This window comes from Caloenas nicobarica, chromosome 2 (assembly GCF_036013445.1).
Source record: "Caloenas nicobarica isolate bCalNic1 chromosome 2, bCalNic1.hap1, whole genome shotgun sequence".
Classification (NCBI taxonomy): Eukaryota; Metazoa; Chordata; class Aves; order Columbiformes; family Columbidae; genus Caloenas; species Caloenas nicobarica.
This window is the reverse complement of record NC_088246.1, coordinates 20309310-20334755: the sequence shown is the minus strand read 5'-3', so window position 1 is coordinate 20334755 and position 25446 is coordinate 20309310. Positions and strand designations below refer to the sequence as shown.

Below are 25446 nucleotides of genomic sequence, written 5' to 3'. Positions count from 1 at the left end.
TTTTAAGTTTCTTGGTGTCAATGATCTTACAAACAAAGAGAAAAAAAGTTTCTTACCATCAGTGGTGCTTGTCCCTCTTCCTTAGCGCTCCCTCCGGAAGGCCTGGGGCAGATGGAAGCTGCAGGTGTTGCATGGGGAGCGGGTAGTTATTGCCACATACACAGGAGGGATGCAGGCAAGTCTCACACAGGTGCTCTTACACAGATAAGTTTTCAGATTTCCAATGAAAAAAGGTGCCAAAGTCCCCCCAAGTCCTTATGACATTTGCCCCAATATCTAACTAAACTATTTATTGCCCCAAACTGAGCCCATTATTATTCCTCACAGCCACAACAGACATAGAACAGTTCTGTGTAAATTACATCGGGGAGCCACAGAGATCATGCAAGTGCAAAGTTTTATGGGAAGGGGATGAAGTTTGGTGAAATACTGATCTGTCAGGAGCCACACAATTTGCAAGCAGTTACTGGGGCAAAAAAAGAAAATCAGTGGTGTAAATGGCAGAAAGTTAATGGAGATTTCAGCCACCAAGCTCCGATTGAGTTCAGATGCACGGTCCTCTGATTTTCCATTTTAATTTTGAATTAAGGCTCAAAAACTTATTAGAATCCTGGTACTAAATCGGAACAAGTGCTAAATCTTTAAAAAAAGCAAGTCCTAAATATTTCTTGCAAAAGACTGTGACCGCTGTTCCGAGTTACTGATATAATTTACAGCCCATTAAGTACTCCTCATTGCAGCATTTTAAGCTTTGTATAACTTTTCCAAAATTATGAAAAACAAAATAGCAAGTAATGAATTAACAACCCTTATTACCTATTCTTCAAATATAAAATCAAACTATATTGAGTCCAGGATATACAACCCCCCCCCCAATAACGTCATCTTTTAAGCCCTATTCTGTACTTAAGAACTGGTCAGGACGCCCTTGCCCGACGGATCGTCATGAGAGGCCTTGAATGTTCTCACCCGTTTCAACTTTTCCAAAAAATGGCACTATCAAATATCCCTGCGCATTAGTCTGCAGAGCTGGTAGAAAGGGAATGATATTGCAGATGCATATAAATGTAAGTGGAATTTACAGTTAGAAATACTGCTGCTTTCAAAATATTGATGGAAGGAACAGACATTTCATGCAGCAGCAGACATGCTGGTGAGCATATTGTCTTCTATTTATAGCTGCAAGAAAGAAAAAATATCTCGAGTGCAGAGTTCCGTTACTCTTGTCGTCGCTTAACAGTTTCAGCTCAATTCTAATTTTCAAAACAAGATTTAAAATTCTACATATTCTGTATATTCATTAGCTGTAGACCTACCAGTTCCAGTAGGCAATTATCAGTGGGGCTTCTCCTGAAGGTCCAGGAATTTTTAAGACATTGTTATCACACATCTGCATAAGCAGCTCTCCAACGCAAAAATACACCTTCATTCTTCAACACACAAAGTAGGTAAGATGGTATAAGATTATTTATTAATATTTTCTTTTACTAAGGCACATGACGTATAGAAATAGTGAGGTACAAAAACGCAGTTTCCTGCATATGAGATGTAAACCCCCATTTTGACAAAGATGAGCTACATCTCTTCTGCTCAGAGCATTCAGCTTTTAGCCATTTTTTTCTTTTGTACCAGTTCAACAAGCAACTTGTATCTTGCTATACACTCCTCCTAAAAGGAAAAACAGAAGTGTTAATTGAAGTTTGATATTTTGGTATTGCTTTAACTCTATACACGCTGCCTCGTTCTAGGAGAGCCAGGTTCCGGGGGCTGAGGGGGTTTTGGGGGGTGCTTTATTGTTTAAGTTGTGCACTGAATTTCAGAAGGAGAAACTGCATCAAGTGAAGAGCAGATCAGAAAGATGAACCTGCAGTTTACATTTCTTAATGGATACTTTCTCTCTTTAAAGAGCACACAAGCCCAACAAAACAGTTGCTTGGTACTTGTTGCCAATGACGGCAAAAGCAGTTATTAAGCACTTGTGTCGCGGTGCCCATTTCAGAGCGGTGATTCTGGGTGAGCCGGGTGAGGACGAGCCCCTGCGGTCACTAACACGGCACCTACTGACACCAGATGCTGCTGAGCAGCTTCGCACCACAGAAACGCTCCAGCACACACCCACGTTTGGCACAAATAAAATGAGGGTTTTCTGCAGTTACAATGACTGAAGCAAGCAAACTAAGCTATCAATCACAACTACTATGAAATCTAGCACAAACCAAACTACATCACAATGAATGCTGTTTTAAAAAGATTATACTTACAAAAAGAGTATTAGATAGATTATTGAGCATTTAACACTTGCAGATGGATTACTTAGTTTGTTCATTGAGATGGGTTGAGAAATGTATTGTAAAAGTGTAAGTAACCAACATTTGGTTACTAACTTTGAATCAAAATTTGTTTTAAAATCTAATTTGTCCTGCAATTGAAGATCTGAAAGGCAGAGGAGAGGTAGGTATTTTAAATGAAACAGGAGGTATTTAAATGTTTTCTGTAATAGATCAAGCAAACTGAATTAAATGAAAATATATTTTAAATAAAAAACAAACGACGGTAATGCTCTTTAGGTCAATTACGTCTGGACTGAAGGCTAAGCAAAGACTTCACCTTTCTGCATGGACCCTCAGTTCTTAAGGTGATCATAAAATTGGTAGAAAATCTGCTTCCCCTCAATTTATACTACAGTTCAAACAAAGCTAAGCATACCTTGCTCTTTCCAGGAACACATTTTGCTATTTTATCCCAGCGATCCGATGTTCCCTTGGGGTACTGCTGCAAGGCCATTTCAAGAAGCTTCTGTTGATTTTGAGTCCACAGTTCTTCTGGGACGCGGCTTTTCTCTCTTTTTCTGCTCTCATCATCACTCTCTTCCTCTTGCTCGGTGTTATCAAAATCCTTCTGGCGTCTTCCTCTGCCTTTCTCTTCTGGTGCCTCTTTCGTGGCTGGTAGAGTCATTTCAGGTGCTTTGAGAATTTTCCGTTTGCGGTGCCTGATTTCACTTGCCGTGGTCTCCTGATCTGCTTGGACATCCATCTGCTCTGGGGTATGATCGTAGTTCCCCTCCTCTCCCTCCTCCCTTTCGCGCTGGGTGATTATGTGGTCGGGCAAATTCATGTTGACTTTGACATTCTTGGAATTCTGGGCCAGCGTTTTAAGCTCTGAGAGCCTAATGATACCTGTTAGAAGTATTGTTACACTTGTAAAAAAAATAAAACCACAAACAAGCAAGGAACTGCCCACAAATGAAAGATACCAGGAATAGTGCAGAGAGGAGAAAAAGCTCTTCTGCATGAAGAACTTAAGGAAAACGCCTATTGAAATATCAAGGTATTTGTTATGAAGCAATGAACTTCGCCAATTATGATCTTATCTGGTATATGTGAAGTACTAGGAAATTACCACACTGATACAAACAAACGTAACAGAAGAGCCTGAACAAATGAACAAAACCCACAATAAACCGAGTGAGCAAGGCTGGGGGGAGGTAGCGAAGGGAAGCATCCCCTCAGAACCCCCGTCAGCTCTTTGCTCACAGTAAGGCAAGGCTGCCAAGGTCTCCGCAAAGCGAACCCCGAAAGGTACAAACCGCGCTGTGTTTGCATGGACAGAATCCAGACACCATGCTCTGTGTAAGCGCCAAAGCGAACCCCGAAAGGTACAAACCGCGCTGTGTTTGCATGGACAGAATCCAGACACCATGCTCTGTGTAAGCGCCGGTGAGGATCTAGTAGCACACACCTGGTGTATGTGTAACAGAATCCTTCAGTTGTTTGGCTTTCATGGTAACCTGCACGGAAACAAGAAAAAAAAGAAAAAAGGACTATTAAAAATTACATTATTTGGGCTATTGAAGAATTCATTAGCAGCTTACTGCAAAATACCAACACTGAACATACATTAAATAGACTGGGGTTGATGTTGTTCTGCTGGTTTTGCTCAGATACAGATCCCAAGCTTGCAAAAAGTACCTTTCTAAACTTTTTCCTTCCTAAAACATTCCTAACTTATTAATCTAAGCAATGCTACACATTTCTATTCCTATCACCATAATACATCACAGTTGATATTCAAATTTTATTTTCTTTCATTTTTAAACCCCAATTCTCTAACCGAAAAATACCACAAGGAAAAGAGAAAAAAGGAAACAAATCACTTATCTTCTATACATATTAGTTTCTTCTTATAATATTGAACAAAAGAACAAACCAGCCCACATAGGTCCTGATGATGAAGCACACTAATGGACAGGCATTCAGTCCCAAAATAAAATGTAACAGTTTGACTGCCAAGGATCAGCAAAGACACCTATTCCTGAGTCTATTCCTGAGAATCCAAAGGATGGAGATCTGCCTGCTTCAGTCTCCATGTACACCGAAATCTGTGTCCTGGGAGAAAATTAACACCAGATGTAGCATTTCCATTTTTACTTGAATAAGACAACAAACAGGCTTTCTCTCCACCCAGAATGAGGAGCTTCACCGCCCCAAATTTCTGGACCTCACTATAGGTAACAAAGATGACGGGCTTCATTTAACATCCTTCTAATCACTTAGTACCCGTGTTATATCAAAAGAGCTAGAGTGCAAAATTCAAATACCACACAAAAGCATCTTAAAATAGAGTACTCAAAGAAATATACACACTTTATAATTACTGAAAATGTTTTATTAATACCAGATTTCTATTTCTTTTTTTTTTTTGAATATGAGATCATTGTGAAAAAGCTAGAAACTGAAATCAAGTAGTCTGAGCCACCCAGACCAAATAAAACTTAAAATGTGAACAGGCACCGCACTGAATGAGAACCGATCCCACCTGGGATGGGTAACCTGGGGGAACTTCAGACGTTTCATGTAAGGCACATGGCAGAGCGCTGCCCAGAGCAAAAATAAAAAATACATCACCTACAAAGTCAGAAATTCCTCCACGTGGGATCGTATTTACCCACGGTATGAACCTTTTAGGCCTTCAGAGCCAGAGCTCCGCTGTTTCCACTAACTAACATGAACAATTATCCCCTGCATAGAGCGACACGAGAGAGCAAACCTGCCAGAGGGCTGTACGGCTGTTTGCTGGAAGAAGAAAATACAAAGATTCAGGATTTTTATTCCATGAGAGGATTCATAAGTGAGTACTTCAATAGTTAAAATACTTCGGTACCATTTGCTTCTACTCCAGTCTGTTCGGTTCCTCCCACCCACCTTTCTGCCCATGAAATTGCAGAACTTTGCTTTAAAAACAGGCAAGTGCTGGATCTCCTTAACGAAATGACAGCAAGACTTATCAAGGTGAACTGGCCTCTCTTCCCCACAAATTAAGCCTCATTTTCTGGGATGATTACGTATAAATGGGAACTCCGCGAACAAAAAAAATTCCAACTGTAATTAACCCAAACCTTTATCCAGAGGTAGACATCTGGCACAGAACGCCCCAGTTTCTGCCGTTGCAGTATGATAAAGTGTTAATAGTTCAAGGAGAAATCTCACAATAGTAATTTGGACAGATAACTTTACATAGGACTAACAGGTCTGCCTGTGATCTGCATGATCCTGATTTTGAAACAACAGGACAGATTGTCCTTGAAACAGGCGATCCAGTAACAGAAATTGCTTTCCTTGAAGATTTTATAGTGTAAAATAATCCAAATTAAAATGTTTGTGTTCCATTTTCATTATTAGCAGAGTGTCTCTACAGGACCAATGCTTTAAAAAGTTAGAGTGAAGAGGAATCCATTTTTGATACCTGAAGAGAGTAGATCCTTAGTGGTGTCCCTATTACACATCTCTTAAATAGAAATCATGTTACATGAACTGGATTATAATAGTTTATTTTGAAAAGAGTGAAAAGAACTTGTCATGCAAACGATTAGAGCTTTACACTTTAGAGCTTACTGCAATGATGCAGTGGATTCATCGTGAATATGACAAGGCTTCATCTACCTATGTTCACGTATTCCAGAGAACCATTTCTAAACCATTTTGCAATTTAAGTACTTCCTTCAAAGATTTACAGCCTACTCATAAGGCCAAGAAGGCAGGAAAAAAGAAGACTCCCTGAACAAAACAGAGCAGAATAAATGGCAAACAAAGACAGATACGCTGAGTTGCTACCTCAAGGCCAATGTTCAGTTTTCTCGATGTTGAACCTCTGACGTTTTCGGAGGTTTCCAATTATCCTTTTATCTTTCAAAGTGAGACCACACTTGCAACAGAAACTCTGCCTTGGCAGTGGTGCAAATCAATACGCTGGATTGAGGTTCTCTTTACAAGACAAGATATTCCCAAATTAGGTTAGCATATGTATCCTATAATAGATACAAATTTTGCTGGATATTACGTCTAATTGAATTAGAATCTGAACCAGCCTTTTCCACTAGAACAGTGAAGGACTTTGGTTTATTCCTAGATCATAATTGGCATTTTGCATCTGCCCCTACATGTAAAGCATTCAAAAGTAACACTCTTGCTGTAGACTATCTAATTTTGGATAGATTCAACCATGATAACTTGGTGAAACCAGATGCAGCATTTGCAGCAAGTTACTCCATTTACCACATCTAATATTTCCAAGACTTTCTCATTGGAAAGCATTATGATACCTGTCCATATTTTGATGGACTTTCAATTTGAACATCCACCAGGTAAGCTGGAAATAACAACTGTGTGTATAGTTTAGATATTGAAAATCTACAGTTCCAAACACTGAACAAGCACCTTTAGTTGACATAAGTTTGACAACTCATCAAGCTTCTTATGGCTTCACTATCATTATTCACAGGTTACATGAGAAGATTATTTGTCTGTTACTCTCTTTTTTTTGGTCAGCTTTCTTCTTCATATGGATGATTTTGCAAGTCCTTTTCCAGGTGCTATGTAAAGTTCATGTTTACGCCGGGTCATTTCACTGAGAGTTCAGGTGTCTCTTATGTAGACTTAAGATTCATTTGTCCATAAGCTTCAACTGTCAGCGCTATTGAAGATGCTGACACAGGGCAAGAATCATAACATGTTAGTATTAAACTACTAAGGATTATTAGGAATCCAACCTAAGGAACATATTAAATTGTATTTCAATTTGATCTGTTTGAATTTAATCATTGCTCTTGCCACTCAAATTTGCAGACTCTTCTGTTGCCACTTCCTCCATGCTTTCTGACATCCTTAATATCAATTTAAATTTCTTCTCCTGTGGTGAGTAGTAGTATCTACCACCTAGTTCTTAATGGTGATTTAAAAAACAAAACAAAACAAAACAACTAACTTATGCAACCTAAGTTGCTCCACTGCTTTCTCTAATCAATTTCTTACCATAACTTACTTTTATTATTACTTTTTCATTAGGTAACAGATAACATACTTGGAAATACTGTTATCCAAAGTATGAAGCAGTTGTAGAACTACTCTTCTAGTTATTATTGCAGATTTTTCCTGCATAATACTTTAAAATTACAGTTTTCATGTATATTAAGTTATGAGTTTTATCATGACTGTGAAAAGTTGTGCTAAAAGCCTGCTGTTATTGACGACAGCTTTCAGCAGAGCATTAGCGAGCCCTTAAGAAATCCTGGGTCTGGGGACACCTTAAATAACAAGGATCAAGACTGTTAAATTGATTTAAAACAGAAGAGGGTAGATCTCATATTCCTGCAAGCATTTGTAGTGCTGAACAGACACACTGCATTTTTTCATAGGCATCAACTATGTCCAAATAACCCAGGCAGCCCTGTAGTCCACCAGGGATCACAGAAGTTACAAATGAACTCAGGTAATCATATGCACAGTAAAACACATTTTCTTAGACAGAGAAGGATGACCAGAAAAAAACCATGTTGGATGCAAGCAATCAACTTGCTGAAGTAGAAATCAAACCATCTTACTATGGGACCTACAGAAAGCAGCCACAGAAAAGTCTGCTTCTGAGAATTCTCTTCTGAATTCACTTTCAATACTTGTTCAGCTACAAAAAGATTTTATTGAAAGCAAGTGGAGTTAGTGGGACAAATTTATGCGATGAAAGCCAGACAGAGCTGTTTTTCTCCTGTACTGCTGACAATTAGTCCAGATGACAAGACTAGTTGCTACTCAACAAGACACCTAGCAGTAAAAACATTCCTCATCGCGACTATTCACGTGTCAAAGCTCTTGTTACCCTGGACACCTGCCACCTCTTTCAGATGGGACAATCGATGCTTCAGAGACACACAGGATTAGAAAAATATATTATTCAGAGTCAGCTTAAAAGACTCAGTAGCGCAGGCAAAAGTAAATTTTGCTCTGACATGAACGAGAAGCCACTTTTCATCCTGCCGGGAAGGCAGGAATAAAAAAGCACAGAATTGTGATAGATCTAGAGGGAAAACCCTGTGAAGTCAGGTACAGTCATCCTACTGATGCCAAACAGAGAGAAAGAGCAATTCTGCACAAGCTGAAGAGCAGTTCCCCACTCCCAGAGCAGCAGCCACCAGCCCATCACTTGAGCTGGACCCTCCAGCACCACGACCAGCCCAGCTTCGCCGGGCACAGCCAACAGGGCTGGGAAACCCTTGTCATGTTGCTGTCTCCTGGCAATCTTCCGCAGACAACAATCACAGAATACCAGGCTGGAAGGGACCACGAGGATCACAGAATCACAGAATGTCAGGGATTGGAAGGGACCTCAAAAGATCATCTAGTCCAATCCCCCTGCCAGAGCAGGAACACCTAGGTGAAGTTACACAGGAAGGCGTCCAGGCGGGTTTTGAATGTCTCCAGAGAAGGAGAATCCACAACCCCCCTGGGCAGCCTGTTCCAGTGTTCCGTCACCCTCACTGAGAAGAAGTTTCTTCTCACATTTAAGTGGAACCTCTTGTGTTCCAGCTTGAACCCATTACCCCTTGTTTTACTGTTGGTTGTCACCGAGAAGAGCCTGGCTCCATCCTCGTGACACCCACCCTTTATATATTTATAAACATTGATGAGGTCACCCCTCAGTCTCCTCTTCTCCAAGCTAAAGAGACCCAGCTCCCTCAGCCTTTCCTCATAAGGGAGATGCTCCACTCCCTTAATCATCTTTGTAGCCCTGCGCTGGACTCTCTCCAGCAGTTCCCTGTCCTTCTGGAACTGAGGATCACCTGGTCCAACCTTTTTTGGCAGAAATACAGTCTAGACACGATGGCCCAGCACCCTGTCCAGCTGAACCTTGAAAGTGTCCAACGTTGGGGAATCCACCACTTCCCTAAGGAGATTATTCCAATGGCTGATGGTTCTCATAGTGAAAAATTTCCCTCTTGTGTACAATTGGAATCTCCCCAGGAGTAGCTTGTACCAATTGCCCTTCGTCTTTTCCATGTGGCTCCTTGTAAAAAGGGAGTCTCCATCTTCTCTGCAGCCACCCTTTAAATACTGGAACACGGTGATGAGGTCTCCCCTAAGCCTTCTTTTCTCAAGGCTGAACAAGCCCAGTCCTCTCAGCCTTTCCTGACACGGCAGGCTGCCTTCCTTCTCTGAATAGGATACTATTTTGATCAGGATTGCACCAGACAATTACATAAGTACAAATCTCTTGGGTTCTGGCAACATTCAGAGAAAATAACGTGGGGGTTTTTTGTAGAGGAAGAGATAACCCAGGTCACTTGGCCTCCCAAATGTACATAATCTTCTCTCAAAGAAGGATGGCATGTTATTGTACCGCTGAAAACTGGAGGTCCTGATAAAATTGTTTACTATTCTTAGCATCTTCCTGAGCAGAAGTTCTTTAAATATCTACTAAAGCTGCCACAGTTTCTCAGCATCAGCTATCAGAAATTTGCTGTCCCAGAAGCAGCGTTCTGTTCACCTCGTTGTTATCTTCCTGCACGCTCTCCGTCCAGTTATGTCATGCAAGAATACCAAGATCTGTGAAATTACAGAAAAAAATAATGTGGACATAGTCTGTGAGTAGCAGAGGCTAATATATGCGGCAGTGAGGAATTTCTTGAATCTTTGAGGCTAATTTGAATTAAAATCACATTTTTTCTCATAAAGGACAGCCAGACGGTGAAGGACTTTAATGCCTTCCTGACTTGGTCAAAGGAGTAGGTTTTTTGCAGGTCTAACCTTCCAGAAGAGCACAGAGTAAACTGCCAAATTTGAAGTTCTCTCCTCACAACCATTACCTGCTTGACAGAGTTGTTCTTCCAATTTATATCTAAATAGCTTTTTCATAGCAACCACAACTACATCAAGAACTGTGTGATCCAAGTCAGACAACAATAACAACCCATTCCTTTATTTTCATGTGACATATTCAAAATTTGTTGCTTTATAAACTTCCTTCCCCTACATACACTAAAAAGGCTGCTAAAAGCGTCTTGCAGTTTTAACAGATTGGTGATGCTTCAAATACTGAAACATCAAGCCATATCGTTCTCCATTTTTTGCAGGTGTCCTTATTTGCAACTTACTGGATCTCTTAAAATATTTCAAGTTAGAAGACGCACCTTTGTTTTGTCACTGCTTATAACAGACTTCTTAGTAGATTGTTACTAATTTTCTCAAAAGTATGTAACATAACTAGTCTTTATCCACTATGTAAATGACATGTTGAATTTAATGCTAACATAACAAATGCGTATTTTATGGACAATGTGCTTTTATTCTTGAATGAACTGAGAGAGGCAAACTTGGCCTAAATCACCAGCTGTAGAACACTAGCCTCTCTCCAGTTTAAGTACCCAAATAGTTAATTTAAAACAGCAGAAGAATTGCTCCTTTATTCAGGACACAGAAAGAGGAAGAACTGGGCAACTAGAATTGTCATTATGTTGGAGACTTCATACTAGGGGTTTTTTTGGTTTTTTGGTTGGGTTTTTTTTTTGGTCAGTTAAAATTGGTCAGTTTGAAAATCTGTAGCTCAATACTATGGGCACTCATGTAAGAGAGGAGCTTGGCTCAAATGCCTGTTGCAACAACTACTCAGACATCTTATTTTGTGACTGTTGTTGCAAAATGCATTACCTTTCCTAAGAGTCAGAAGATTTGAATTCTGCAATGGAGTTCAAACCCAACTCACCAGATGTATGTGGGATGTTACATTAGTTCAAGCCACTTTTTAAAGCTGCTGCAGCACTGGCTTGACCACCCCACAAGCCATCTATTTGAATTAAAAGCTGGTGTCCCACTATCTTCTGTAAAAATCTTTCTCCTTTAAGTGAGAAGAACGCTCTGGTCATGCTTTACGAGAGGGAAATCAATCCATTTTGCATCTGGGTATAAGATGCATTGTGCTGCCCAATTCTATAAACACTGTAGGGGCAACTGTAGGAGAGCACAAAAATTAACTTCTGTGCAAGAAGGGAACTGTAAACAGCAACCACCTTTTCCTCCCCTCCAAGCATCGGCAGAGACTGTGGGATTTGACAGGTGTTTCAAAGATTTCACTCTCAGATTGAGGGATCTACATGACCTATGTACGATCTAAATCCCATCTTAGATATTCATAACCTCTTTAGGACCTCAATCCAGAGCCAGGTCTTCATACTTCAATAGGCGACTGGAAGAACTATTGATTACATAAATATATGCAAGCTGCTAGGGGTGAATGTTTCAGAATATCCACAACTAGAGAGCACAGTAACTGAGTGAACACAGACAGAGTACACAAAATGAAATGTAAAACAGACTTAGGAAAACACTTCATCTCCAGAAGCAAAAAACCTAATCAATTCATGAACTTTTACATATGGATCATTTATCATATAGATGTTTTCTTGCTGGAAAAGTAACAAGCTTGCATTTGTCAAATATAAGGAATCTATTTTAGAATGGCATATAAAGGACAATGAGTATGAACTCACACAGTCAGAGTTAAAGGCTGAAACTGTTGCGTGGACATACAAAAGATACCACAAAAACAGCACCACTTGAAGCTTATGCTTCCGGGTTTCATGATAATTCAGAATGTCTGCTCAAATATATCCACCTGTCCATTGTTTTGCTGTCTACCTCAGTGTTTTTCTATACAATCAGCAAATCCCAATCAGGCTGTTTTTGCAACACAAATGCATGAGATTAGTGACTGCAGGAGCAAACAGAATCCGTTTAAATCCTGAAAGACAAGTGAATGATATTAATTCACAAGTATGAAATCTGAGATCTCTTTGCCTTTAATTTAAAAAACCTGTACCTAATAATCACATTAAAGTCTGTTTGGCATGCCAGACAGCTTTTACTTCCTCTGTTATTTTTACAATTTGAATGTCCTTTGTAGTTACTGAAATTAATTTATGCCTTTCAGCAAATATTTTTTTTTATCTATAAGGGTAGCTATTGTCCTGTACAATATACTTCTGTAACTTCACATCTAAGTGCTTTTTCTCAATTTTTGAATTCAGCAAAAGCTGACAATCATTATTATAAATCTTCATAAGGCTTAGCATTTGTCAAATCAAACAATATGATTCTTGCAGAAATAGTAGTCTTGCAACTCCATTCCAGTCATTATTTATACTATGTTATAGGGTGTTCACAGTGCTTAGGAAATTCAAACATAACTTTTTTATTTTGTTTTAAAAAGTCAATTATTTCCTTAAGTATTCAAGGACAGGAACGAGAACTAACCCTGGAGCAACAAATTCAGCAAGGAAAACAGGTCAAAGAACAGATGTTTAGAGGATGACAGAGAGCACTGGTACAGGTAACCAGGTCAGCAGGCAGGAACCCTGATTGGAGTTAACTGAGCTCCATTTCCCTTTCATAATCAAAATACTTGAAAATCTACTTTATAACACCAGCCATTTGCAATAAAAATTACTTAAGCTGTAGAAGCTTTCAGTTGCGAAAGCAGTAAGATTTCGTTACGCTAAGCCACTTGAAAATCATCTTTATTGGAAAAAGATTCCTAAGTTCCTAACATGCACATATTAAGATGACATTTAGCAATTTAAATAATTAAATGTACTGACAAAATAAGCACAACTTCACCTGTTTTGGGTTGATTATTCAACCCAAATTAAACCCTGTTGTATTCAACCCTGTTAAAAGTTGTCTTCCTGAAGACAGACAAGATAAACATATCCTATATTTAACATGACAAAAGTTAAAGAAATAAACCCTCTTATAGTGTGTCTGCCCCACAGTTGCAAACTTACCCTGAGTCTGAGCTGAAAAGCATAGGCATAACTTGCAAAGATATTTACGCTGATATCACATGAGGCAGCATAGACAGAGACAGTAGAGCTGAAGGAGCTCAGGGGCACTACAGCACGGAGAGAGCTGTTATTGTTGGATTTCGGCTGTTACCTTCCCAGTGGTCTGCACCCCATCCTGTGGATGTACCTGCTTGGATGGGGAATCTGGCAGACGTACCCATGTAATGGGCCTTCCAGTAAGCCTTATTTGTTAATATTTTCAGAAATAACACAATTAACAAACTTAACTGTCTACAAAACCTCTATTTGAATACTAGTAGAAAAGAAAAAAACATCTAAAAGAACACTTTGTAGGAATTACTGAATTTAAGAACAGTCCAGCTAAGGTATAAGCAGTGATTACTAACCAACTATGGTGACTATCTGGCTTTAATTTTACATTTTTAAAATGAGTTCACACATGCTTCCAATTGCAGGGAAGGTTTTGTTTCCTCCCCCTTTCCTCCTAGATAGCTCGCACTTGCTAGTCTAATCACAGGCCCTGTGAGGAGCAGGGCCTAACCTCGGGCAGAATCACTGCATTGATGTCGGGTCTCGCAGATGTTTGGCTGCCAATGTGGAAACTCCGCAGCAGCTTATTCCACTGCTTTATCCTCTCCATTGGAATTCTTTGCCCCTCAATGTCTAACTCTGCAGCCCATGATAAAATTTGGGGTAACTACTTTTTGCCCTACAAAACCAATGCATAGCACAAGCCCCATTCCTCTTTACAGCTCTCCTTTACTGCAGTTGAATACTAACCTCCTCAGTTTATCTTTTCTTTCAGTCTCTCAACATGAATTCCTTCACAACCTTTCCTTGTCAGACATACTTTATAGATGTACTATTCTCTTTATTCTCACCTGGACTCTTTATATTGACCCACGTGTTTAAGTGCAACACTGAAAACTATACACAATTTAAGGCTGCAGATGCAGGTTTACCATCCTCCTGTTTATATGTTCTCCGTAAGCCGCTCGCCTTTTTCACAATAACTCACTATTTGTTCACTTCTATCCAGCTCATTATCTCCACATTCCTCCTGCTTTTTGGGAGCCACCCCTAGCCAGTTGTTTGGTTTCTTGTATTTGTGAACCTGATCACCATCATGCTGTGTGTCCTTGCATATATTATCTTTTTAATTTCACCCTATTTTCTGCATCTTATTTTTCTAATTTGTCCGGACCTTTTTGAATTCTACTGCTCTTCCAATATACTTCCAGTTCCTCTTAGCTTTGTAATATTTACATGTGCTCACCAGGTCTGGGGTATCAATGTCATGTTCTAGCAAAATCAATGAAGAATTTTCCAAGCTGAACAAATCTTTCTGGAAATGAGTCAGACACACACAGTTTTTGGGCTTTCTTTATACGTGAAAAAGCAGTATTAAAGCTCCATGCATTAGAAACGCCACTTCATACTGTTCCGAAACTCATTACCACAATGCCTGGAGGAAAATTCAGAAATATATTAAAGAAACCTCCAAAACAAATAAACCCACAAAACTAAGTTAAAACAACACCATGCAGCTGAAAAGTTCACAAAAGCCAAGAACACTCTCTTCAAGTCACTTCACTCTGCTTAAACATTGCCAGTGGAAATGAAGATAGATTAATGTAGGAATTTACTTCTTAAAAAAAGGAAGGAGTTTAAGACAATTTAAAATGGAATTTCTTTGGGGTGGTTGGAGTGAATTTCACTGATGCTCTTCTGGCATATACAAATGGTTGCAGCTTATTCTTTAAAAAGTATTGAAATATTTTCCTACCTTTTTTTTTTGCTGAGGAAGAACACTTTGAGACAGAACCAACAATGGAGTGATCATTTGGGACTGGATTACTTTGAACTGTTTTTGTTAAAACCTGTTTAGCTAATCTACTATTAGAATGGGTTTGGATGCTTAAAATCACATGGAAACAAGCACACTGTACCTTGCCAGTCCTTTCTACTACAGCTTTCTAACTGAAAGGAAAACTAAGCCTTAATGCTCTTGATACCTAACAGGAGAAGAAACAAGCAGAAAGTGGTCTCGAGTTTTTAAAGTGTGTTTCCTGTGTCACATAAAATGTCGGAAAAAGAAATTCCAATTTGTCCTTGAATGTTTTCCTTTTTTAAGATCTAGTGCATTTGCCAGATAATACACACTTCGAACCCTCTCTGACTTTGACTGATGTTAAATTAGCTGTAAGCAAGGGATTCCCAAACTCTGCTACACAAACTATTTCAAAACAGCACCTCATACACCAGAATGTACCTCCCTGCACCTCTCCCAGTGGAAACAGGGACCAGTTGTTTGGGCAGCAAACGTTGCCTGCACAGGCCAACACCTCTTTTGTTGTGCACAAAGTTTAACAAAACCAGACATTTTTCCTGCAGCTTTAGTGTAACATTTCTTATTCAACTATGGTGATGCCCAGGCAAAATAAGAAACCTTGCTGTAAATTTAGATGCTATTCTATGTCACCTTCAACAAATATAAAGGATAAGCTGTACATCTTGTTCAATAGCTAAATGGATATATCTGAAGTAGTTCCCAGTAACAGTTTAAAATACAGAGAAGTTTCCAGGAAGCTTTTGTTTAAGTGTTTCCTTTTTAAAACCTAATCACTGTAACTCTGTGCAATCCAATGATAAAAGCAGCAGAAACTCTAATAAGTCTGTGTCAGGAAAGCTGCCCCAGCATTATCAGCAGTGGGAAATTTTTAGAGAAGCAAAAACTTGTGTGGAGAACACTTACTTTAAACATATAGTTGGAGGTCACTGGAAATAAAAGGGATTACAGTCAGACCTTTCTCTACACATAAACACCCCTGAAAATTCCTTTTTTCATACAATAAATTGACAGCTCTTAGAACATACGCCTTTCCTTTATTTCTCTTTCCAATTCACCGAAGAGCACATTGCTCAAGACTTCTCACCTAAAGGAAGAAGCAAACAAGCTTCATTTTTTCTTCCCAGTTCTGGTTGTGTGCAAGTATGGTGGCCAAATATATATTGCAAAGGATTCTTAATAAATAATGTTCTTACACATGCTTCAAGGAATAAAGCAGAAAATGGGTGTAAAAGGCAGTGTTAGGATAGTGTTAGTTTTGTAATGAGTGTATGTGGAAGCATTCCACATATTTGTATTATCAGTAACAAGCAAATTCATCATTTTTTCCAAAGCAATCTCAAAAGATCTTTGCCATACACACTGCATACTACCAAGCCATGTGAAATATTTTTGCTATTACCATCTGCTTAGTAAAATGCAGCACCTTTTTAATAAAGTCACTCCACCTCAGTAGTATGAATACTTCAGGAGTATGACAGACAACACTAAACAGAATAAAAAAAAATACAATCTCATTTGCATAGCAGGTTTGTAACTTCTTGCTTACATTCACTTATTTGCAAATAATATGTGGTGTTCTAAAATGGTAAGAATGCAAACGGGTTATTTTCTAGTATATGCGAGTAACAGAACTGTATAGTTGCAGTAATTCTTGAAAAATAACTTCTAAAAATATATTTTTGTGATTAATTAGCAGGGAAAAAAACACTTAAGAAGTACACAAATTGCCCAGAAGGCTATAATGGTTACGCTTCATTCTAGCCAGAGGCTATGTCTACCATTATTTAAGGTAATTCCTGAAATATAATAAATAAAGAACATCTAATCTCAAAATGTACATCAACAGATTTAAACGTTATTCTCATTAACCCCTCCACAGCCTATAAAATAGGGTCAGCTGAAAGGGCTTTCAAATGGTCCTCAGCAGACACTACATCATGTTCTAGTGATCTATTGCTTGAAAAGTCTTTTACAGCCTAGCCCCTAAGGGTTTCAAGATCATAACACTTAAAAACCGTAAGTACAAGCTTTCTTTGATACCTGGTACAATACTATAAAATATGAATTAACAAGGATATTAATCATTTTACACAGTATCACTATTAACCATGTTATAATCCAGAAAAAGGGACTGAAGTAGTATCATATGTTTAACTCGTTTTAAAGTTTGTAGAGATATTTCAGCTTAATTAATGGAAACCACCTGTCTAAACACCATTAGCTCATCTACATTTTTTAAGGACTGGCTTGAGCAGAAATGTAATCTTTAACCAAGTCACACAAACATTCGCCTGCAGTGAAAGGAGGTTACTGCAGAACCCGAAGCGCATTGTTTTTCTGTTATTGGGTTACAGTAGCTCAGGTCTGTGAGCACCAGAATCCCCCATCCAGCTGATCAGTTACAGCTGTTAATTGTGGAGGGAGAGACTGGCTGACATCTGCTTCTTGCATAGTTAGTTAATGGTTCACTTCCAGGTCCTAAAAGGATTGTAGCCTCTCTCAAAAGACAATGTCGGCCCCCACATACGCCTGCCTTCGACACTGCCTGTCTTGTTCTGGTTTGTCATTCTCCACACAATGCAAATCTGAGTGAACTCACATCTGCCACTGATCGACCCAATTCGTGAGCAATCTTTTCCCATCGACCTGGAGTCCCCCCTGGGAACTTAACCATACTTCTTGTCAGCTGGCTGAGGTCCTCCTCTGTCCATTCGGGTGCCTGTAAAACATTCGTAAAACATTCATTACACTGGTATAGTGGGCATATTTTTGTGAGGTAATATACTGGGAAAAAAAAATCTTCAAAGGAATTAATCAAATCATGTAAAAAAAAATATTAATAGTTTCAAGCAACTGGGTACCATCTCCTTGTGCTGTGGCCAAAAACACATAAAAACCAGAGCAACAGTAAGATACTAAAAATCCTTAACACCCCCAAAATGCATTTTGTATATTATACAGACTAACACTTTAAATTTCTATTAACATTTATACAATATACATAACACCATAAAATGCAGCAGATAAAAAGCAACATTTTTATCAAAGATTAAATCACAGTTTAAGATGCAAAATTTTAGACATCTATTTAATTGCACATGTAAGGTTTTTTTCAGCAACAAAGAAAATATTCTCACTTTTACATTTTTAAAAGGCCTTTAAATAAAACATAACAGTCATTTTAGCTTTTTGCCACTGTAATCAGCCTATGTTTTAGCATTCTGAGACGATTCAGGAATGAAATCTGTTGATTCTAATATTCCATGAAGACTACTAAACGACACCCCTCCCCCCCACAAAAAAGCACAGTTACGCCACAAAACCAAAGCCGATGCTTCTACCACCCCATAACCAAGAGCTATAACAATGTTTTGGTCTATCTACATAAGACAATCTCTTAAAAATAACTGTCTTCATAACGGCCAAATAAAAGCGAACAAAGCAAGGAATACACAATTAGAGCAGTGTACGGCACGGAATCTTGCCTGCCTGGGAAGGCAAGTGCAGCAACCACCTTTGATGTTTGCAGCATCTTTGGCAACGACTGCAGAGCCAGATCTTTGTTAGCATCAGTAGTTTGCCATTTTATTTATTTTTAAGGAATCCTTTATGACATACCTCTTCTAATCACCGTTCCCAACAAGGACCCGGCAGATATCACGCAGTTTGCATTACAGAGCCATCAGCAGAGAACAACAGTCAGAGGTGAGTGACCCCAGGGACCATCTCCACAGCCCCAGCAAAGCTTCTCCCTGACACTAATCCCGCCTGTCACTCTCCCACTGAGCTCCAACCAGGCTGACATCCGCCCGCCGCACCGCCAGCTTAGCGGGGCCCGGCCTGACTTTTTACTGTCTCCCCCAATCAATGGTTCGAGCGTGCTCTTTTCACCATGTCCAAATGGCAGCTTCACTCATAATCAAAGTGCACTGCTCCTGTTAAAGGGCTTCCCGAAAGGCTCCACCATTTGCATTCATTTGCAAAGCAAACTACTTTTATTCACTTTGTTCTGCTATCAAGAGTGTTCCCTGAAGCAGATAAATTGGCATAAATACAACCTGCCACTTAAAAGACAGTAAATAATAGCCAATAGTAGCAAGGATTTCATCAATCGTCCTAGGTTGGATCCATGTAGTCCTTTATTCAATGCTGAAAGCCTCAGATTTTCATATTCGGATAGTTTTTAATACCAGTATAAAATGAATTATCTCTGATAGTTCAAATGCAAGATGCTTAAATAATGTGTGTGTATGTGCAAGATCTCGCACGTACATTATATATGCATTATCGTACAATTACACTCTGGCCTACAGAAGAAGTGACAAATACATAGAAAATCTCCACACTGCACAATAACCTTATTACTTTTATTGTATTAAACAAGTTAATATACTCCATATATTTTTAATATGTTATAATCCATATATGTATTTTATACTAAAATATTTCTCATCGATTTTTAGGAGGGAAGATGTGGGGTACCTAATGTTCTACTTACAAAAATTTTCATTGCTGTAATTTAAACAAATTCTTATAAGATTTTTGGTTAAAAGGCTTTTGTTCAAAAGTTAGTCATATTTCACACCTCAACATTAGCCTTAATACGCAGTTTATTGCAATTTGCTATTTACTTTTGGTTTTGCTTTTGTTTTGTTTGGTTGGTTCTAAGTAAATTTACATCTATTCTGTCTGACCACATCCAAAGCGTATCTAGGCAATTACACACGGAAATCAAGATTATCTTTTCAGTGATGTACACACATAGGAAGCTTTCTGGTAAGTTTTATTTTCAGACTTTTCCAGTAAGCTTTGATTTTCCCATGTGCTCACAACTTTACTAACCATTTGTAAATATCACAGAACTCATAAGGTTATCTTCCTGAATAACAGACAAAACCACAGTCATTCTGTAGATCTGTAGCTAATTACACAGCTAATTCACAGCACAAAAAATCATTAACTACATTAAAATATCAACTTGTTAATCTTATTTCAAGCTGACAATAATTTTAGAATGTGAGGATCTAAGATTTCTAAGTGTGGAAAACCTTTGAAAAAGCTTTTAGAAAATCCACTCTCAACAGCTAAAGCTGTAAAAGAGCTTTTGTGAATTTGCAATTCCTCAGCAACAGTTAATTGTGTCTTTAGATGCAACAGCACCTACTGTGATTCGACTCCTACAAGCAGCTATGAGGGTGGTCATGGTGTGAACGTGTTCTCCCTGTTCTCATCTGTAGCCAACTGTAACTGCGAGAGTCAAATGAATGCATAAACATACTGCTTTGTCACTTAAAACCATGTGTGTCCAATATTCCTGAAACACTGGGCCAAAATTCATCTCTACAGCAAAGCAATGGAAGACACCACATGGTGAGGGGACAGCTGTTGTTACTACACAAGCATTCAGATTTTGCATCAAAAAAGCCTCATTCTGGGATTAACTCCCCATACTGAATACAAAATTAAAAGTACAGAGTTATGGTCTACAGTCTTTAAAATGAAAATAAACTACAAGTGTAGATATAAAAAATTCATAGCATTCTCATAAACAATAATCCTCTAACATGGTTTATCATACATAGCTGGCAATACCAAAGGATTAGCTCACCAAACCACTATGTACCTTCTATAGAAAATAAATATGAATGTGGTTTATTGTTTATCATCACTCTTACATGCGTATCTGCACTTAGCAACTCCATAGCATCTCTTTCAGCATGACAGTTTTACACTATTAGGATTTTTTTTTTTTTTTTTAATATGAGCAACTCTTTTTTCAATTACATTAAAATCAAATTTTTAGACAATAAAGAATTTGTTTTCAAGAAAACAGCCTGACTTTAGACCTGCTAACATTAATAAGTCATGCTGGTTTTGGCTGGGGTAGAGTTAATTTTCTTCATGGTAGCTAGAACAGGGCTATGTTTTGGATTCGTGCTGGAAACAGCGTTGATAACACAGGGATGTTTTAGTTACTGCTGAGCAGTGCTTACAGAGAGTCACGGTCTTTTCTGCTTCTCACTCCATCCCACCAGCGAGTGGGCTGGGGCTGCACAAGAAGTTGGGAGGGGACACAGCTGGGACAGCTGACCCCAACTGACCAAAGGGTGATTCCACATCATATGACGTTCTGCTCAACAATAGAATTAGAGGGAAGGTTGGCCAGGGGGGCGCTGCTCAGGGACTGGCTGGGCATCGGTCGGTTGGTGGTGAGCAATTGTTTTCATTCGCATCACTTGTCTTTCTTGGGTTTTCTTTCTCTTTGTTATTTTCCTTTTAATTACAATTTATTATCATTGTTTTATTTCAGTTATTAAACTGTTCTTATCTCCACCCACAAGTTTTCTCACTTTTACCTTTCCAATTCTCTCCCCCCATCCTGCTGTGGGGGGCAGTGAGTGAGTGGCTGTGTGGTGCTTAGTTGCCAGCTGGGGTTAAACCACGACATAAGTATTAAACTATATACCCTTTTATTGGTAAAACTGGGAAGTGGCTAGAATTTGAGAATTTACAAAGAAACTTTAAAAGTTATTTATATTGACTTGACAATATGAGATAATTGGGTTTTTTTAAATTAAATTTTAGCTTTAGACCATTTCCTCCTGTCATCCGTATACTGTAGATTCGACTAAAATCACTGTTGTATGGAGGTTTGGATAATGTTTTCAATCTGGCTAGGACTTTGTGCTATGCTTCATCTAACTCGGGTGATTCACCAATTTTAGTATGTCTAGTCCATGATCTTGCAAATAAACCACGAGGCAGCATCTATTTAAAAATATCTTTGCAAACGTTTGTAGAACAAGAGTCCTAGTAAAATCCCAGACAGTTTTGCAATTCAGGATACATTTAACCCACAAGAAGGTGGCGTTTCTATACAGTAACTATAAAAACAGAATGTAAAAGTATTCCTGATTTAATTTCTTGCTCTTGATGTCTTATTCTTCTTACATTATTCTTCCATATTCTTTATCTACAAGAAGTCTTAAGTCAGTCTTGTTTTATCAAGTCTAATACACATCTGGCATTGTGATCCAGCTTTGGCTGAACACTAAGGATCTGCTACAGTTTTAAAGATCTCTTGTTAAGCTCTAAAGATCTGAACTCGTATTCAAAACCATAATATGTTCACATAACCCTTTGTTCCTTCAAAGCCATAACTCAAATCCCATTTCCATCAGTACATTTTTCATTAATTGAGGTAACAAAACCATTAGGACAGCTATACTGTTTCAGACCAATGGTCAAGTTGGGCCAGTAAGCTCATCATTCGTGCTCAGGGAGTGCAGCTGCAGAAAACTTTACCACATACTTTGTGATAACAGGAAGGACTGACTTTATTATTCATCCTTTCTAGTCCCTCTCTGCTTTGAAAAAACAGGGCCATATGCAGATACTAAGAGTAAGAGGAAGGCGAGGATATAGTTTACCTACATTCCCCCTAATATTTTCCCTAATTTCAATTATTTTCAGCCACAGGAATTTCTCTAGGCTGAAATATTTTTTCTGTTTAGGAACCCTCAATGAATCTCTCTTTCAGTGTTCTTTCCAGTCTCTACTGAAACTATTTAAACTTTCTGGACTTGCAACATCATCTTCATGAGGAGTTGCACACATCTGCTATCCATCGTACATGGAAACACCTTATTGTGTCTATTTTGAACCTGGCTCCTGCTAGCGTTGAGGACACCGAGCTCTTGGCTGTGAGTGAAGAACCAGCAAGTAGTTTATGTCTACTGACTTCCACATCACTCACAACTTTGTTCAAACTGTCCCTCTGCAGCATTCCCCCAGAAGTTGTCTCTTCCTGGCTAAAGAGTCCTCCTGCTCTAGTCAGCTCGTTTTTCATGTAAAAAAGATTTTATGCATAATACTGCCCATGATGCTTTTTTTCTAAAGCACCTGCAATTCCATTATAATTTCTTTGCAATGAGGTACCAAACTGCACACAGCAGGATTAATCATAAGTTCATACAGTGGAATACGGATGCGTCTGGTTTGCTCTCTGTTCCAAATAATACTGTCATTGATAAACTGTCTCACCTCAAAGCTCACCTTTTTACCATATTATCATGTTAACTGTACTATGTGAATATACTGAGCAGCACAGTTCCCAGCAGAAACCCAGCCAAACTCCACTGCTAACCTCACTGTACTGAAAGAGCTATTTATTTCTACCCTCCATTTCCCATATTTTAACTAATTATTTATCTGGGAAAATATCCTTCCCCTTATCCCATGACTGCTCTTTTTCCTTAAAAGCCTACAAGCCTTGTTAAACCCTTCAGGAAAATCAAGTGGACTTTATCAATCAGATCACCTTCTCCCTGCATATTTGTTAACCCTTCAAAGAAGTCCAGCACGTTTAAGTCAGGACTCCCCTTTATAGAAGCAAAGTTCAAGACTCTGTGCAGGTCATATTTACATGGTGCTCAGTAATTCTATTCTTTATTTCATTTTTTGATAGTTTTCCACAAAGAGGTGTCAGATGTACAGGCCTGGAAAGATCCTTGAACTCCACTGACAACTTAATAAATAAATAGAACTACACATTTGCCATTTCAGTCCTCAGGCACCCAAGAAAAGAAACAGTTAAATTAATTATTTAATCCTTAAATTTTCTTTGAACTCTTGATTGCACATCCTCTGGTCCCAGAAACTTAAATAATTTAATCTTAAACAATATATTACATAGGTCTAAAAGAACATTAGAGATTAATTTTAGAATTTTCAAAGCAACTACATGTAAATATGAAGATACAACTAATTATCTTCACGTATATCGTAAGCTTGTCAAGATAATAACCTAACCATAATAATTTTTGTTTATACTATTCCTCACACAGGAAGGCCTTCAGCATTAAAAGCATTAAAATATTAAACAATATACATAATGTAAGCAGACAAGAGCTCTTAGAGAAGAGTGAGAACCTAAGAAGAGTATCAAGTCGTCTACCACATGCAGCAAGTGTTCTAGGACAGAGAGATTCTTTTCCTCTCAGCTGCCTCCAGCCTGGATGAGGGATTTCCTAAGCATGAAGTTGAATCCATTTCTGTTACAAGGCAAATAATCAAGTTGTTGGCCATTTTTGCTCTTAATCAACATTATAAGTTGGCTTTCTACACACATTCAGTTTCTCACTTCTCACCGTACTTGCTGCCTTTTCATTTCTCTGTCGAACATATTTCTGCCCTGTTCTACGGCTCTATGTGGAATGCAGGAGGGAGAAAGGAAACAACAACCACCACCACCCAAAAAACAACAACAACAACACCAAACCCCAACAACAACCAAAACAAAAACAAACCACAAACCCCAAAACACTACCAGTAAGAAATGTGGTTTCTTTAATGTCTAAACACACAGTTGGAGACAATTTTCCTGCAGTAGGAGAGTCCAAAGAAAAAGACAGGACTTCTCAGAAGAGATTTTTCCAGACCTTGCCTGTTTCAGAATGGGGATTACAAAGACACTTCAATTAGTGCTGCCCTGAATAATTCTGCATCACTCCTTGCAATTCGCCACACCATTTCCAGTACTGAACAGAACCTTGCAGATACACATGAAACTCCTCTAGTGACATTTTGCAACAGCAGAAATTTATCTGTTTCCTGTTGTTTAATGAAGCATTACTCTAAAGATCTTCCCTTTCATCTTATCATTACTCTGTCTCTGTAAGAACTCTTGCTGACAGAACCTGCCAAAAGCTTTATAAAATCCAAGTACACTGTAAAGCTCTAATAATAAGGCATAACTTTTCTTTAAATTCACAATGACTTTTTACTATGATTTTAAAATTGGCACATCTAATAGTATAATTCATTTCATAATTTCAAAAAATTACCCAGTGTGGAATTCGTGCTAACCGGTCTGTACTTACCAGAATCCTCAACAAAGCTCAAAAATTGGTATCATATTTCCATCTCTCATTTCAAGGCTCATTTAAGTAATTGCTAAAATATTAACAGCAGTATTAAACGGATTTTGAGTACTTTTTAGGTCAACTAATGGAGAAAACCATTGTTGCAAGCAATTTTTTATTTATCAACTTCAGATGAATGCCTTAATCTAAATCACTCCCTCCCCAGTTGCCTTCAATACATGACGTCAAAAACTCCCTAAACTCCTTTGCAGTAAACATGAGTGAAAAGGACTTTTAGCTGTAGCATCTTCTTGAAACTGCTTTATATTTTGATCAGCCACTACTTCAACAATATCCTTGGCACTGTTCATTCATCTGTTTTCCTTGAAAACAGTCAGGTTTTTTTTGTTCTTGGGCTTACCTTATTTTGGATTTGCATTTGACTTGTAAATCCTGTGTTCTTTTGCATAAGCCTTGCCCTTTCTGAAGCTTTTTTTCCCTCCAGTTAAGCAGCTATCTTCACTTTTAAGTCTGAGACAAGAATAACTTAATTCCAGTAAAATGGGTATATTTGAAATTCTTCCACTAGCTACCATAGTGATTAT

At 38.5% G+C, this 25446-nt stretch overlaps 1 protein-coding gene across 1 annotated transcript in view; it reads right to left on the bottom strand.

The window, feature by feature from the left end:
- Positions 1 to 1462: 1462 nt before the first annotated feature.
- DNAJC1 (DnaJ heat shock protein family (Hsp40) member C1) overlaps positions 1463 to 25446 on the bottom strand; it is a 107841-nt gene continuing 83857 nt past the window's right edge. The window contains exons 9-12 of the mRNA XM_065628847.1: positions 17578 to 17697; positions 3739 to 3787; positions 2707 to 3176; positions 1463 to 1668 (exon numbers count right to left, since the gene is read on the bottom strand). Coding sequence (XP_065484919.1) covers positions 1600 to 1668; positions 2707 to 3176; positions 3739 to 3787; positions 17578 to 17697 — 708 coding nt within the window. The 3' untranslated portion in view covers positions 1463 to 1599. The remainder of the gene's footprint in view (positions 1669 to 2706; positions 3177 to 3738; positions 3788 to 17577; positions 17698 to 25446) is intronic.